This window comes from Antedon mediterranea, chromosome 4 (assembly GCF_964355755.1).
Source record: "Antedon mediterranea chromosome 4, ecAntMedi1.1, whole genome shotgun sequence".
Classification (NCBI taxonomy): domain Eukaryota; kingdom Metazoa; phylum Echinodermata; class Crinoidea; order Comatulida; family Antedonidae; genus Antedon; species Antedon mediterranea.
Window position 1 is genome coordinate 34,774,068 of NC_092673.1, and position 18,398 is coordinate 34,792,465.

The 18,398-nt window shown below is 31.7% G+C and overlaps 2 protein-coding genes across 2 annotated transcripts; one reads left to right on the forward strand and one right to left on the reverse strand.

The window, feature by feature from the left end:
• Window positions 1-1,892: 1,892 nt before the first annotated feature.
• Window positions 1,893-7,655, forward strand: LOC140047413 (max dimerization protein 1-like). The gene is made up of 6 exons (XM_072092432.1): window positions 1,893-2,081; window positions 2,512-2,599; window positions 2,900-2,932; window positions 3,545-3,659; window positions 5,581-5,752; window positions 6,260-7,655. The coding sequence occupies exons 1-6, from the start codon at window positions 2,015-2,017 to the stop codon at window positions 6,370-6,372; spliced, it is 588 nt and encodes a 195-aa protein (XP_071948533.1). The 5' UTR covers window positions 1,893-2,014; the 3' UTR covers window positions 6,373-7,655.
• A 1,783-nt stretch (window positions 7,656-9,438) lies between these two features.
• Window positions 9,439-18,330, reverse strand: LOC140046455 (exosome complex component CSL4-like). Its single transcript, XM_072091104.1, has 6 exons — window positions 18,269-18,330; window positions 17,419-17,534; window positions 15,838-15,909; window positions 15,534-15,707; window positions 10,768-10,849; window positions 9,439-10,289 (listed from the first exon to the last, which is right to left on the reverse strand). Exons 1-6 carry the CDS (start codon window positions 18,303-18,305, stop codon window positions 10,180-10,182), a joined length of 591 nt encoding a protein of 196 aa, XP_071947205.1. The 5' UTR covers window positions 18,306-18,330; the 3' UTR covers window positions 9,439-10,179.
• Between the last annotated feature and the right edge of the window lie 68 nt (window positions 18,331-18,398).

Here is an 18,398-nt window from a genome sequence, read left to right on the forward strand (position 1 = left end):
TATGACTGCAGTTTTCTATCATCATCAATTCGTTCTCTTCATCATAACCCAATATAACACACATGAAATTAGTTTTTTATAAATAGGTATTGTGGGCCCTGAAAAAATAAAATTTCAAAAGGTTTTGTTGAATATGCCATTTAATGTCACATAATCGTTATTTTGTCTTTTTATTTATAGTGAAATTCTTTTTTTTTGGTGTTTTTTCTACGGAAGTGATTAACTGCGAAATGGCCTATTCAAAGTCTATTTTAATTAATAAATCTTCATTTTTCATGTTTTTAGGGGGTTATTATTATTATTAAAAAATGATTTATATACCAACAAATGTTTCAAAAAACTTATTCGGTTTGTTTTACTATGGTTTGAGTGAAGCATTAGACGGGCATGCATGTACCCCGTATGTACCCTACATTCAACTAACGGGTACCAACAAACAATTAAACAACACAAAAATATTAAAATGATTGCCTGCACATCAGTATTTTTGCTCATTTTTTTTCAATGCATTTAAATATCCGATTCAATTCATTAATATTCATTGGCAATTGTTGTTCGAAATAGTATTGTAATAAACGGTTGTAATAAACCATTGTGATGCAAACACCGCGACGATGTATTGTCCAAACCATTTACGCAACGGATCGGTGTAATCGAAAGTATATTGATTATGTTCAACCATGTGATCATGTATATAACACGTGGGTTTGATACAATGGCCCTGCGTTTCTAGAAATAATATATAGTGCCAATAAAAACTAAACGGGAATTCCAATTGACATGCAACAACTAAAAATAAAAATTAAATAGACCAAATCACACCAGAAGAGACAAAAATACTATTCCCAAATGATACGTTTCTAGTCATTATAATTTAACATTTTGTAGATTTGTTTGTTTAGAGACTCGAACACCAAAATAGAGATCTTCTAAATTAATTTCTAAAACAATTTATAATATAGATAGTTCACCCTCACGAAGATTTAATTTAAATTCTTTACCTATGTTTTATTAAATTTATTCATCAAACAAGGAAAACGTTGAAATTACAGTGTCTTTTAAAGTGCATATATAATTATTACTTACTAACAACACTAAAGTTAACCTTTTTTTCGATTGTATTTCTCCTTGTATCCACATATATAATTATTTACAAAAATCAGTATATATATCGTTAAATAAAAGCTAGTATTTTTCTAAACATTTGTGAAATTATATAGTAGTGAAATTACACGTCAATTTTTAATCGCGTCTGGCTGAATTTACGTTGAACTATGATATAATATAGGTCTATTAACCCATGTGAGAATAAATCAAATAGTTGTTATCATATGATTTTAATTACAATCCTAATTAATATTAATTGTAACCTGTTATTGATATTATTAGGCCACATAACAGGCTGCATGTAGAGTCCGAATGGACGTTTGTGGGCCTCTGTACGCGGAAACAATCGACTGAAGTTTTTTTATTTGGATATTATTATTAATGTTGACTGCCTATTAGTATTATTATTATTATGGTTCAGAGCTAACTAATTTTTTTTTAGATCTAAGCCTAGGCCTACTATATATGTATGAAAAAAATGTCTATAACATTTATTTTATACTGATTTGGATAATGCACAGTTAATCCACCATTGTTTGCAATACACTCATGCGAAATAAAGACACATGGTGTAAAACGTGTGTGCGTGACAACTCCAGTGATGTTGTTGTTATGCTGGGTGTGGTATTATACCACGTGGATACGCCATGGACTGTGTTTTTGTAACAGTTGTTTTGATTGGCCTACTAAAAATAGCGTCGGTAACTTGGAGAAGAAGCACCAATCATAGACAAGAACGATCCACGTGACTCTTTGTTTGCATTTTGACCTCATCATCAACGTGCGTGTAGAACGAAACGTACCAAGTGTGAGCAAAACAAACCAGCTGAGTGACCCGAAACGTTGTTGTCTGAGGTTGAAAAATTCCTAACTATTTCTCTGTTTTTTGGAGGTTTTACTATTTATAATGGCATCAATGATTAACGTATCTCAACTTCTTCAAGCTGCAGAGTTTTTAGAGAGACGGGAAAAAGGTTAGTTTCATGATTTTGTCCATAAACTTGGAACGTTTCCGTTTTGACAGCTGATGATCAATTCATTCAAGGCAATGCTTTACACAGGCAATGTACCAACATGGATCGGGATGTCAAGACTTGTCTGCTTCGTCAGAAAGTAAATAATACAGAGAGATAGGCCTATGGAATTTCCAAAGTAGGCGGAATAAGAATAATATTAAATATCATACTCAATTTTGTATTTTTACTTATTCAATAAGTAATTTTTCAAAGAAAAAAATTATACTTGAGTTGTATTTTATAAAATTTATTTTTTTGCCTCTCAATCAATCAGCCCATCCCTCGATGAGGGTATAACTATAAACATTGTTGTCGATCAGATAAATAATTGACCCTACCTAGGCCTAGATACAAATTAAAGTACTCTTTTCTATTACATTTTATTTAGAACATGGATATGCTTCCACTTTACCACGTAATCATCATGAAAATATTAAAAGAAAAATGAAGTCTAAACGAAATTATAATACAAGCAGGTTTGTGTTTTGAAATTCTGCACATAATTTCACGAAGGGATGAGACCTCTATGATTGAACTTAATCAAATACTACAATATTATTATTAATATTATTATTATCATCATAGGCTTCTGGTCCTCCTTCTAACATTACTATTTAGGCCTAGACAAAATGTGCTTAATGCATGTTATATATTTGAGAGTGACTTGTTTTACTACTACTACTAGTACTACTATAATAAGACTAGGACTATTATCAATATCTTTCCATTGATAAATGTAGTATTAAATCTGTTATTTTTTTTCTTAACTTTCACAGCCGTTCAACCCACAATGAATTGGAGAAGAACAGGTAAGGGAATACAATAGAAGTCCGCCAAAAACTCAGGGCCGTTACTTGTGTGTTGACCTTGAGTCATGAATTATGCATGAGTCATTGTGTGGCATTTGCATTCATTTGATTGTTGTTGTAGTAAGCTAGTTCATTGTCAGGAAATGAATGGCTAGTTACGTGTATCTCCTGTTTATCTCAATCTCATGATTGTAATTTGGGTGTGACCATGCTTTACTTGGTATCATGTGCTAATTAATTCACACTTAGTATAAACAACAATTAACCTTTTCAGAATTAATATTATAAACTTTCCACTATAATAAACTGGTTGAATGACTGCCACTACAGAATTCTATACTATATAATTTATAATACAGTATTTATTGATATTACAATAATATTTTTTTGCAAATTCTTTTATTTGCTTTCACAAATCATTGATTTTTATATACTACTAATGCATTTAAAATAAATTATTCCCTGTACTGTTAATTTGTATTCAATATTATACTTATCTTATTGGTATAACCATGGAGGTACAATACCTCCATGGTATAACAGTCATTAAAAAATATATTGGAAATGGATTTTTTCAGTAATTAATAATTAAATTTTATTTTTCTTAATTAGGCGAGCACATTTGCGAACATGCCTTGAAAAACTAAAAGAAATCGTTCCATTGCAATCCGAATCATCAAGACATACCACTTTAGGTCTATTAACTAATGCAAAAGCCTTTATTCGTGTAAGTACTATTTGTTTTTTATCATAATTTTTCTTGATTTCATTGTTTTTACTTGCTTATAGATATATTAATTTTTTACTTTTGGATGAAAAAATAATATTTGTTATGTTTCTACCATTTGTAAAATATCAAATTTTTTTATTAGCCAAACAATATTTTACAATTTACAAGATTTTTTTTTTTTACATATTACAATTTCCTACGAAATAACGTAACAATTTGTTTCCTCTTAAATTGACATTTAGATTATATTAACAGAAGCTAAGTTGTTTGTTTAAATGCTTAGTAATGATTTCAATTTATTTGTCAGGAACTTCAGTATTACAATCGCCCACATATCTATTGTGAACTACCTTTGCGTAGAAATGCTTGTTCTTATTTCCTGATAGAAGTGCATTAAAAAAAAACCCTATATAAATATAGAATACTGTACATACAATAATTACCACATATAGATAATAGTGCCTTAGTTGTCATATGGGACATGGTAAACATGATCATTAATTTAAACAACAAACATGGATTCTGTACCTTGGTACGCTAAATACCATAATACAGTCATAAAGTTCGTAACAAAGTAAATAAGACTATCAATATTACACGTTTTATCAGCAAATTATTCTACATACATTACGTTTATTTGCGATACAATTCACACATGGTTACATGGTAAAATAAAACAATGCAATTTTTAAACAGGTGATACAATTGTCTGGAGAATGCTAAATATAAGCCTTAAGGGAGTTTTAAGCCTGGTTCAACAAGAATAAGTATTCATTGCGCTATATTAGCCTGTATTCAGGGCAGCTGAAAAACAAGGAAGCAACAGGAGGGAAACCCTTTTCCAGTTCACTGCACACATAGTAGTTACCATCAGTTTACCTCATGGACTAAGATTATCCATGGGCTTTAAGTCACTTCTCTCCAGCTTGCTAAATGAAATACCATTTAAAAATCAGAGAATGGGATTAGGCTTGTGGAAAGGAAGTACACCAGCCGACATAGGTTTAACATCTTAATTCATACTCAAAGTCATAGTATAGTCATAGCAGCATTCTAAATTCACTTTAAAATAATTGTAATTTTCTAAATAAATTTAACCTTAAATTGAACATGTATACATTATATTCAACTAATTAATTCTAATAGTAATAATTATAAACAAAATTTACTTATGCAGTTTCCATTCTGCAAACATATGATGAATAGTGTGCACTAAGTATGGTAATTGTCCATTAAAATTCAGGACCAGTTAAACGCATGATACTAATGTAAGCGGACTAGCCATCATTGTTCAAATACCTCTGTATTGATTATAATAAGACTACTCAAATTACACAAACCCCAGGGTTGTATTAACTCAAACTGTTATAATGTATTTGTTTTACAGCGTCATTAAAATATTTATGAATTAAACTGGAATATAATTTACAAAAGAAAACTTGTGAAATGAAAGTAGCACAGAACATGCATTATTATACACTAATTATACTATAGATAATATTATAATATCATGGCTATGTTGTGGAACACCCAAATTTAATTTTTTCCCCACTCTCCCTTGACACAAAGTTTGGTCAAGGAGTTAATGCAATATACATACCTATATGTAAACCACCTATACTACAGTACCCACTATTTGACACTGAATGAATTTTCATTAAAATTATGTTTATTGCAGGATTTCTATAGTAGTAATCCCTGGTTAAACGATCAGATCGATTGTAATCCCACCATTCTTAGGTATAACCCCACCCCCTTATTTAGGCTAAATCCGGACACTAACATTTTGTAAATTCCCCAATTCTCCCCAACCTGGGACTAACTATACTTGGCCATATACGGTATACATTTCAAAATGTATTACACAAATGACTGACATGTATGTATTATTAATTTTAATCAAATTATCTATTTACAGGATTTAGAAGAAGAAGATAAATGTCTTATCACAGCAAAAGAGCAACTTAAGCAAAAACAATATCATTTGATGAAAAGAATTGGAAAATTTAACGATTGTGGCGAATCAATTAGGAAACCAAGACAAGATAGTACTGGCAGCTGTCTCTCATCTTCTAGTGATTCTGAAAAAGGTGATTTGATCAGTTATTGATTAACAAAATGTTGTCCTTGTATTAAATTCTATAGAAATGAACAAGGCCAGTTATTGAAATGCTCCAGCACTGCATGCTGCACACTTTTTTATTGAATGCTGTGGATTTGTTTTTTTCAATGCAAAATTGTTTCATGGTTAATTAAATAATTACAGTTTTAATAATTTTGAATTACATACCTTTATTTGAGGAAGTGCTCATCTGAGGATAGCTATTGTTTTCCTGCTTTTGTTTCCTTATTTGTACTGAGTATTGCCTGCCCTGCTTGAATAATCAATTTTTAATACATAATGAAAAAAATATCACACTTCTGACTTTGTGGTATTTTATTTGTCAAAACAAAATTAATGTTTGTTGACAGACACCACACTTTTTAATAAATTTATTCACTTTCTTTTTTTTTGGAAACCATCAACCTGCTACTAGTCCAACTTTATTGATTTCTTGCCAATTTAAACATGATTTTTTTCTATTTATTCTCTTCAGATGACATTGATGTGATTGGATATAATAGCGACAGCGATGACCAAATGAGTGGATCCGACGGCGGTCTGGTTGTTAATAGTTCAGAGTTGAGAATTGTCCAGCATTTGTCATGATGCTCAATATTTATCTAGCAAAAAATATTTTTAAAAGATTAAATCAAATTGGTAAGCAGCCATTATAAAGAAGAGGATTTCTGTGAAATAACTATGACAATTCATCAGTATTATCGAACAGACTAAACTATATGCGCACCTTCTTATTGTAGCATAGTGCCTTTGATGTTCCTATTTTCAACACATTCTGATACTAGAAGATACAGTCTGACTGGCTCATACTTAAATCTTATTTGGATTACATTTCAACAGTACACATGTTGCTATAACAGCAATTAATTCGCGATAACCTCAACACAAGACTATATATATTCTTTACTCTGATATAGTTATAGATTTATATACAATAAGCAATGAATTGTTTAAATGACTGCTGTAGTTTCACTAATATTTTGTCACACATATTCCGTTTGATTACATCTTCAACCCATTGATGGGGTTGTATGCTTTATGATAGCTTTTTGCGATCTTCTTTGAACACATTGCTTTATAATTACCTTTTTGTTGATTGTCATTGTGCAAGTGAAGCTGCTGTTTTTGTTCGTGTAGTTTGTAAATCCTAATAGGTTTACAATTTGTTGCTGTACTGTAGTTTGTCTAATTTTATGAACTGTAAACTAAAAAAAAATATATTTATTATTAATATTATTATCATCTGTTGTGATTGCACCTGTGACTGTGATTCCATTCTGCAGATAAGTCATGCATTCAAAATGCTGCATCAATATATTTATATTTAATAACTTTGTGCTTTTTGCATTGCCAAATTGTTAACCCGTTTTGTATCAGGACAACAACAATAACTGGTTATAAATGGCACACCTAGCACTTTCTATATCATTCATTGAATGGTTATATAATTATTCATTTTTATTTTGGTTAATTCTTTTATATTTTATGCTAATCCAGTGCTAGTATAATGACTCCCATCATTATTATACTAACACTGGTTAACAAACATTATATGGAATCAATTTTCACAGACGACTGATTAATTAAACAAATCTTACATTTATAAAATGAATTTAAAAAGTCTGCAGTGAAAAATTAATTGAATATGTATAGTTAATAGTTTATATGTAAATAAAGAAACATCAGAATAAATTACGGTAGATAAAATGAAATTTGTGAAGCACTGGTGTATCAGGCGACTCTTATCCCTTCATATTATCAAATCCATTTTGTAAATTAAACAAAGACTGTACATATAATAAATTAATTGTATTGTGTTTCATACCTGTAGTAATGCCTTCGATGAGAATAAAATTCTGTTTGTAAGGATATATTATTTTGTTTTTAATAGTTATTTTCGTATGTTAATGTTGTCATATTTATATAGCGCTTTTAACAATACAATTTTTTTGTTACACATTGTCCGAAAGCGCTTAAACAAAGTTCGGAGAAAAAACAGATTGATTTACAGGTGGGTTTTTAAAAGGGTTTTGAAAAGTTTACATTTGAATTGAATTAGGAATGTTGTTCCACAGTTTTAGAGCTACAACTGAAAAACTTGATCACCATTGGTCGTGAGGGTGTATGGTGCAGTGTGTTGGACTACTGATCGTTAGATCTTGGTCCGAATCCAACTCTCGCCGTATCCTTAGGCAAGACACATTTGCCTCTCTCCACCCAGGTGTATAAAACGGGTAGATCAAGACACAACGCTGATTACTAGCTGAATTATGATGGGAATATGTTTCTATACGCGTTTGATCCAAAAAATGACCGGATTGAGAGCTTGCTTATATGTGTGCTATATAAGAATGAACTATTATTTATTCAGGCAACTTGGTGGAACAAAAAGTACAGGTGTACTACAGTAGCTAAGTAGTCAACCTGAGAGATCTTTTGTCTTAAAGGGAAATGTGTTTGCTTTTTATTCCTTTTTTGGAGAGTGAATAACTTTGTTAAAACAAAATGGCCTGTTCAAAGTTAGATTTATTCTGTTTTGACAATATACCTTTAAAAACTTCATTTTATTTGTTACTGTAAACACTCCTTTCTTTAAAATACTGCATTTGACAGTTCTCAGTTTACACAACAGCCTTCACTTAAGAAAGTCCATCATTTTAGAATGTTTGTATGTACAATATTAAGCATTGCCTTGAGCAAGCACAGTAATCAAATACATACAAGCAACAACTTTGGTATCAGGAAAGAATGAAATGAATGACAATCATCCCTGGGTATGTGTACGCAATGGCATGGTCACGTATTGTTGTGTAAGGGCATAACATTTAAGGCAGTGCACAATACAGTCGTCACAAGAATTCATTGGAAAAATAGAAATTGGATTTGATAGAGATTGGAACTATTCAAATGTATTCATGCCTTACCAATGATAATAACAAACATACAATACTGTTTTTAACAACTTTTGCTATTAGAAACAACATTTCCAGCTAGTGATTCAATGTAATGCATGTACCATGACTAAATTGATAGGTTGTGTGCGTTAAGTTATTATTATTTAAATGTAATCTCTTGTTGCATGTACCCCCATATTCAATAAAGGCCAAATTAATGAAATACGGTATTACACACACTACCATCTAAATGAAAGTAATCTGATAAATTGAACATAAAATATTACAAAAATTAATTACTGTACCTTCACAGTATGTTATAGTGTATTCACTTTTGACAAACAATTGACAGATATATTTGTACGCTGCATTGTTCCTGTTTTGGTTTTGTTTTTGGTACCATGAAATATGAAATAAATAAAAAAAAGAAAAAAAAAAGGATTTGAAAGACGGAAACATGAATATGCATGCGTATAAGCAGATGCTTTTGATTCACGCAGACAAATTGGCTTAGTGGAAAATTGGCTTTAGGGAGAAGAAAGTTGTTCTGTGTCGCCCACACCAATTCATCATAGTAGGCTGCGAGTCGCAGGTTATTTCCTCCACATTTATTTAGTTTGTAGTAAATAATAAGAATTTTATAAAATATGATAATCATGTAGTAATGTGTGATGGTTGGTTTGTCCACCACTAAATAAAGAAACATCAATTATTCACACAAAAAACAAAGTACTGTAAATATTAACATCTGGTAATTATTATAAGATATTTCTTTATTAAATCTAAGTTCACAAAGCCCATTGCTTAGATAAAAATAACCTGTACCATTTGGTATAAAATAAAACTTGTACATTTTACTTACAGTTACACTCACTGTTTAACAAGAGATTATTCAATGACATCAGAAAATTGTGTAATTTTAGTATCTGGATCACAATATTTTGTTTGTGAATGTAAATATTTTAGTTTAGACTAGAGTTCATTGTATTATTTAAAAGATTTAGCTCTTAGATTTGTAAAGGTCAATTTACACAGACAAGCAGTAACAGTAAGCGGAAAACCATGTAGCTTGTCCCACGTACAATATGTATCTATCCTAAGCGGAAACAGTCCGTCCGCTCCGCGCTTTGTGTAAATGATCATAAGGGTTAACATGGATGCAATATTTTTATTACTATTAACGCTCGTCTGTGTAAGTTGGCCTTTATGATGCCACAATATGCTCAGCTTGTACTTTGGTGCCTGTTCACACTTCTATGATTTCACAAAATGCTAGGCTTGTACTTAGTGCCTGTTTACACTTCTATGATGTCACAATATGCTAGGCTTGTACTTAGAGCCTGTTCACACTTCTATGATGTCACAATATGCTATGCTTGTACTTAGAGCCTGTTCACACTTCTATGATGTCACAATATGCTAGGCTTGTACTTTGGTGCCTGTTCACACTTCTATGATGTCACAATATGCTAGGCTTGTACTTTGGTGCCTGTTCACACTTCTATGATGTCACAATATGCTCGGCTTGTACTTTGGCTACTTTTCGGAATTCTTTGACAAGACTTTTTGGACATTGCATCTCACACCAGCTAATTGGCACCATGTTTACTCCTAAAAATAAAAAAAAAAAAACAAACTTCCTAACAAACTGCATACTGTAACATGACTCATAGGTGGTCATTCAGCCTGGGCCCCATACATTTTAAAAATTACAATGCAAAAGATAGGACAGTAGATCTAGTTCAGCACTTAATTTCACAATTTTTAGGCCTGACCCACTCCCTCCCATCCTGGATTTGCCAATGTTGTGTTACTGTATATGACCGAGTATAATCTCAATCTCGCAAATAAATCCCATGCTTGATATTAATCTCATCCCCTAATTCTCCCGCAGCCTTTATACTCAGGCCTCTAGGACTATTACTCATTTCTTCATGGCAATGCTAGGGCAGAAATAGAACAAATTTTGAATAGACAGACATGAATGTAACTACTGTATCTTTTTTTGGTTGTTCATAAATATTGTATACTTATTATAACCACACCTTACCCCAAGGTATATATAAAAATAATCAAACAACAAATATACCTGCTTCGCTGTGTGCTAGTACTACTCCCAGCTCATTTGCTGCAGTTGATAGTAAGTATGATTGCGAGTCTCCCAGAGAAAGCTGGAAAAAAAATCAAAATAAATTAATTAGTTTTACATGGAAATGGTATGGACACATGTTAAAGACTCAATTACATAGAAATGGTATGGAAACATGTTAAAGACTCAATTACATAGAAATGGTATGGAAACATGTTAAAGACTCAATTACATAGAAATGGTATGGAAACATGTTAAAGACTCAATTACATAGAAATGGTATGGAAACATGTTAAAGACTCAATTACATAGAAATGGTATGGAAACATGTTAAAGACTCAATTACATAGAAATGGTATGGAAACATGTTAAAGACTCAATTACACTGAACGAATTAAACAGAAAAGTAAGAGGACGATCTACATCTATATGAAAGTTAAAAAGGGAATATATTGAAAATATATCTTTATTCATCCCTCATGGGGCAACTAACAACAGACAAAACATAAAATAAAATAACTGATAGAGGAAAATGGTATAGTGGAAAGCATCATGTCTCAAGACAGAGGTGTAACTGATGATGATTTAATACAACATTAATGTATTAACATTAAATACAATAGTGTTATGAGTGATATCCCACATAAGTTCAACACTGGCTGAGTCTAAATGGAATTCAGTGAATACAATCAACAATTCCAATAGATGCACTGATCATGGAGGTTTTATACCTCCATGCACTGATTATGTTTTAATAACATAGCATAAAACTAACTCCAAATATTGAGAGGCAAGCCATGATTCAACGTTTCGATCTTTATCTTTATTTGATCATCGTTGAATCATGGCTTGCCTCTCGTTATTTGGAGTTAGTTTATGTTATGTTATTTAAACAATTTACTATTCTCAAAATTCTCTTTTACTTGGCCTAATCCTTATGAAATTTAAAAATAAGAATTTAAATATTTAACAGTGCTGTAGCGCAAAAATAATTTCTGGATACCTTCTATATTAAAAGCATGGCAGTATGTATCTCTAATGTTTAATTTTATATTCTCATTAGTTGGAATAGAATTATGCTGTGCTAAAATAATTCCAGGCCTTTATTTGTTATTGTATTATTCAGATATACACCTGCCTTTCTGTACAATAACCATGCATTATACAGTCTTCTGTATCTTTAGGCTACACATGGCATACAGTAGCAGGCCAGGTTGAAATCCCCACCTGGATAAAAGCAGTATTCTAGACTGATTACTGAGCCGCTGTACTCTATGTAATTTAGCCAAGCCTCAGTAATTTAATGTGCATTCAGATGGAAACAAATCTATTGATTTACTTGACCTTTTAGTGTAAAAATAACCTTGGTGTGAACATGTGTTACAAACTAGGTTTTACATAGATACAGTACTTGTTGCACCAGTGTCACAGCTTGCCGTGAGAACTGTAAAACGTGGATGTTTAACCAACCTGAATTGAGGAGCTAAATACTATTGTTTTGAAAGTCAAAGAAAATTATTTTTTAATTTGTGTTAATTAAAATGTGGACTGGTCAACCAAGGGGAGAAAGTACAAGGCCTATTGTTGGGAAGTCAGAAGAGAATTAATTCTAGGTTAATAATACAAGGACTACAGGTTACTTAAATAATGGAGATACTAGTACTAGACCTATTGTTGGAAAGTTAGAAGATAATTAATTTTATTTTAATACACGTGGAATACTTAAAGATGTATTGTCCCGCTGGAAAAATAATTCTTGCAATTGTTGTTGTTGAATATGCTGGGAAAATTTCATCTTAAAATTTTGTTTAGCAATATTGCTAATAAAACTGATGTTTGAGTCGAGAAACATAGTGCCATTTTAATGTCACATAATAGTTATCCACTTTGACCAAAAATTGGATGAAAACAATTATTTACATAAAAAACTGTAATTTAAAGAAATAAATAGTCAAATTGGCTGCCAGCCAATGGGTTTTTGGTTGATTTTAAACAATTATTTTGTCATTTTATAAGTGAAAAAATTAATTTTTTTCCCTACAGAAGTGATTAACTTTATTAAAACTACACAATAAAGTCTAAAGTCTGATTTAATTAATCTTCATTTTTCATGTCAATGGAGGACCTAGTACAGGGCACTAATGTTGGAAAGTCAAATGTTATGTTAAACAAAGAAGGAGATACAGTGTACTATAAGCATATTGTTGGAAAGTTAGAAGATAATTAATTTTCATTTATGTTAATACTGTACAAGGATAGCTTAAATAAGGGAGGAGCTAATACAAGGCCAACTGTTTGAAAACAGAAGATAATTAATTTTCATTTTGTTAAAATATGAACTAATCAATCCACTGAAATAAAGAAAAGCATAGTAGATTTATTGTCTAAAAGATAGAATTTCATTATTTCTTAATTTGAAAACATGTTTTACTTAAGTCAATTAATCATGGAGGAGCTAGTAAATAAGCCTATTATTTGTCAGAAATAAAAAGCATTTTAAAATATGGAGTACTTAATAAAATAAAATATTAAAGAGTCCATTACTAATGCTAGGCCCATTCGGATATAATACATTTTTAATTTATGAATGTGGAATACTCAAATGGACGGAACCACTTTTATTATAGTAAAAAGTAGGCAGTAATCCGGTCTTTGTTTATAAACAACTTAGCTTAGTTAGCTACAGTAGTTACATTTCTACAATAACCGTTCTTTGGACATTTTACTAGAAACATGCTTTTAGAGCTCAGGTAGAGGCATGAATTTGAAATATAATATCTGATTAATTGTACATAAATCAAATATTTGTAACAGAAATCAAGACGAAAAAACATGAATTTCCCTTAATATGGTCAAATACAAAATTTGGCAAAATTCTGCCATAAAAACCAGGAAGACTTTTTTCAGTAGTTAGGTAGTTTAACCTAATGTAATAACACTTCTGGTGACTCCCTAGAAGGTGAAAAAAGATGGTGGATATACGGTGGATGATTTTTGCTATAGCATGAAAATAAAAATCTGAAGTTGAATAAAAATACCAGAAATGTAAAATTCAAGTTATATTACCTATATTTAGTCATCTGAAAACATTTTTTACCACACCGTTTATTTTTCATAGCTTTTTAAAATGCCTCCCTATTTACAAAATTTGTGTACAAAAGAATAGAGATTCCCCCACTGATAAGAAAGTGCGTATCTTCAACAAGCTCGTGTAACACAAATAAAATCCCAAAAATTATAAAACATAGGGGAAACTATAGATCGATAATTATTGGAATGTATGATCAATAGAAATTTTTTGCCCGTAGGTGATTACATAGGTAAATTTTATTTGTCAAAAATGTAAATTTTTTTTAAATAGTGTTCTATGGCAATTTCCTTCACTTTGTAAAAATAATGCATCTATAACTTCAAAAATATTAAACCAGTTTTTCCTTGTCTTAAATGTACGTTTTAATTATGATAAAAAGAAAAAAGAAAAACAATGCATTACCTAAGTAGTTCATGTCGAATATTCCTAGCTAGTAGGCCAAGTTTTGTAGGCCTAGCTGGTAAAGAACGGCATCATACGAACATTGTTTGTATGCTAGCTATAGGCTTAGCCTGATGTTGTCGCACTGCAATTGTCTTTCCTTTTTTTATTTTTGGCAGAATCCGTTAATACAAATTGGGGAAGACCTAGTTTGGCAGAATCCGTTAATACAAATTGGGGAAGACCCAGTTTGGCAGAATCCGTTAATACAAATTGGGGAAGACCCAGTTTGGCAGAATCCGTTAATACAAATTGGGGAAGACCCAGTTTGGCAGAATCCGTTAATACAAATTGGGGAAGACCCAGTTTGGCAGAATCCGTTAATACAAATTGAGGAAGACCCAGTTTGGCAGAATCCGTTAATACAAATTGGGGAAGACCCAGTTTGGCAGAATCCGTTAATACAAATTGGGGAAGACCCAGTTTGGCAGAATCCGTTAATACAAATTGGGGAAGACCCAGTTTGGCAGAATCCGTTAATACAAATTGGGGAAGACCCAGTTTGGCAGAATCTGTTAATACAAATTGGGGAAGACCCAGTTTGGCAGAATCCGTTAATACAAATTGGGGAAGACCCAGTTTGGCAGAATCCGTTAATACAAATTGGGGAAGACCCAGTTTGGCAGAATCTGTTAATAAAAATTGGGGTAAGACCCAGTTTGGCAGAATCCGTTAATACAAATTGGGGAAGACCCAGTTTGGCAGAATCTGTTAATACAAATTGGGGAAGACCCAGTTTGGCAGAATCTATTAATACAAATTGGGGAAGACCCAGTTTGGCAGAATCTGTTAATACAAATTGGGGAAGACCCAGTTTGGCAGAATCTGTTAATACAAATTGGGGAAGACCCAGTTTGGCAGAATCCGTTAATACAAATTGGGGAAGACCCAGTTTGGCAGAATCCGTTAATACAAATTGGGGAAGACCCAGTTTGGCAGAATCTGTTAATACAAATTGGGGAAGACCCAGTTTTTTCATTGAAAAGTTATGGTTCTTCTATTTGTTTTCCTTTTAGATCAAAAGTGGATGCGTCACAGAAACAAACAAAAATATTAATCCATGCGTGATGCATGTATTTATAGCGGGCCGCTTGAATGATTGGAATCCACTTATTTTTCACATTTTTAACCGTTTTTATTTTTACAGAAAATGTAGTTTGTGATCTTAAATTAGAAACGCAATTTAAAATACTATAAGAAGAAAAAAAATTAAGCTAGAATGAACAATTCTTACCACTTTTGCCAAAATGATATCACCAGGCCTAAATGATTTATACATTTCTACTCGGTCTTTTTCTGTTGCTCGTATGTCTTCTTTTCTGATCAATCCACGGAATGTTGTTTGTAACTTTTTATCTCTGACACTTAGAATAGCACAGCGACAGAACTTTGGATTCACATTTGTTACCTAAATAAGAACAATAAAAATATGTAACCAAAATTGTTCAAATGTCAAGCACAAAAATATTGTAAAGAGTGTGTATTATTTCATTTTTTTATTGATTAGTCCAAAAAAATAATATTAGTTTATACTGTACCTTTGCTGTTACTATTGAATTCACTTCAGGAATAACATTCTGCTGTTGTGGCAATAAAATATGAACTTTTGGCTAAAGAAAAATTAAATATTAAGTTGAATTAAATTCTCATACACATGCACACTTTAATATCAGCCAGAAACAGTTTTAATTGTGTTACCATGGGGCTAAATAAGGAAATTTATTGGTGCAAATTATAAATATTTGGAATAAAATGAAATAAGAAATTAAAATACATTGGGTTTTTTATCGATGATTCTAAAAAAAAAAATTGGGCAACATATATTTTAACACTATATGACCAACCTCTACTCAGGCGACACCCCTATTAAGGGGGACAGGGACACTTTTGAGCGTGCCCAATGGTTGACTCAAGCCCTATTACTATTACCGTATTTTCCGGAGTATAGGTCGACCCCAAGTATAAGTCGACCCCCAACTTTGACCTAGAATATCGTTGATTTTGGTATGACCTGAATATAAGTCGACCCCCAAAATCGGCTAATAACACAACTTACTTTAAAGTTCAAAGAAGGCTAGAAATGTATGAAATGTGGTTGTTTGTTTATACAATTATTAAAGTGTAGGCCTAATCAATATCGGACGGACGTAATCACAACGGCTTCGCCGCCGTCTTCGCCAGCCTATAATAAATGACAGCGATGTAGCGTTACAGTACTTGCCATCAGCGATGTTTTTTCGCGTCACTCGAATAAATTAAAACGAGTTTTTCGTTAGGAGGCTTATTAATTGTACAGGCGAGTAGTTGTAAATCGCGTTATCTGTAAATGTACACGCGCCGGACTGAGGAGAATTTATTTTATGAATAGACATGCGCAGTAATTGTAATTACGAACAAACAAACAAACTGCGCATGTGTATAGATGAAAATATCGCGCAATAACAAACATGCTGCATGGACATTCCAACATCGTGTAGTTCGTTTTGTGGTGTGTGTTACGATGTTTTCGCGAGTGAATACGAAGCATATGAAACACAAACGAAAACTATTTATTCTTAATTATTTTAATAAAAGCGTAATATAAACATCAAAATTAATCTTTGTTATATATTAATAGTACTTGTACCAGTACTTGTTGGAGTTGTATTATTTTGTACAATGTAGGTATTATTAAATTGAAAACTCCTGTGAGTGATTGATGATACTGATAGGCCACTGACCTTGCTAGGCCTTGACAGCTGACGGCTTTTGAACGAATTTTTTCGGCTTGATTTTTTTCAAAAATCGCATGGTCGGAGTATAAGTCGACCCCCCGATTTTGCAATTAAAATTTTCCCACAAAGTCTCGACCTATACTCCGGAAAATACGGTATATTATATTAGGCACAACTTAACATTTAAGACAAACTAATTCCAGTATATTTCATTTATACTGCAGAGTTCTTAATACAAAAATGGATATCATAATAATTGAAAATTTTAATTGGTGAAACATTGGTTAGTCATTTTATAAATTCTTTTCAATTTCTTGAGTGCAGATCAATTATTGACATTTTTGGTCCCGAAGGTGTCCCTTAATAGTTACTACTGTATAACCCATTGTCCTTTTTTGGACTCACCCTCTTTTCTCCTGGTTCAACTATTTTGTGTCCTGCTCGACTTGAGCATATATAACCCTGCCTGATAAATGTACCTTCTCCTGCAGTATATTCTTCTGTGCTTCCAAGCCTTTCCCCTGAAAAATAATAATTTATTATTTACACTACAGAAATGGAATCAGACAATTGCAATAAGAACACAACTGTACTTACACTGTATACATACTTCAATCAGTGCAACAGGTTTAGTGTCAGTTGATAAATGATTTAGGCAATTTGATTGAAGCCAAATAATCATTAATAAATAGGCCTAGTTGTTACAACATCATTTTGGATGAACCAAAAAAGACTGTAAAAAAACAGCTTTTCCTTCAAATTTTTTTCAAACTTATATATTATTTATATACAATTGACAAATTGTTAAAAAATACATCCATAATATAAATGATAAAACAAACATTTTATTATATTATTAATCATGGAGTATTTAATTACTATTACTCCATCCATCATGATTATAAATAATCAAAATCTGTCCTAGACTGATATTAACTTATTACTATTAGAAAAGAATACACAAATTAACATGAAGCTGTTACAACCACTGTAATTCAATTCTAAAAATTAGGTAACCAGCATGGGACGAAACGACCAGGCGACTATCTGACTGAGTGGCGGAGTGGAGGTACTTTCAATGAAGGCTTCATCAAGCAAGTAGGCATAGGCCTAGGCTAGTAGGCCTAGATAATTTTGGTTTATAAAAAAATTGTAAAAGAATAATAAATTAATACTATTTCATATATTTATTAATACATTCTTAAATACATTCAGAAAATTAATTCGTATGTAAATGCTGTAAAATTACAAATACCAGGAATACAAATTACCACGTGTTCCTCTGCTGTCATTTTTGAAAATATTGTTTTATAATGATTGACCGGTCAAGTTTCTTAAAATAGAAAAGAATTTAGCAACTAGGCCTTTACATATGGATAATAGTT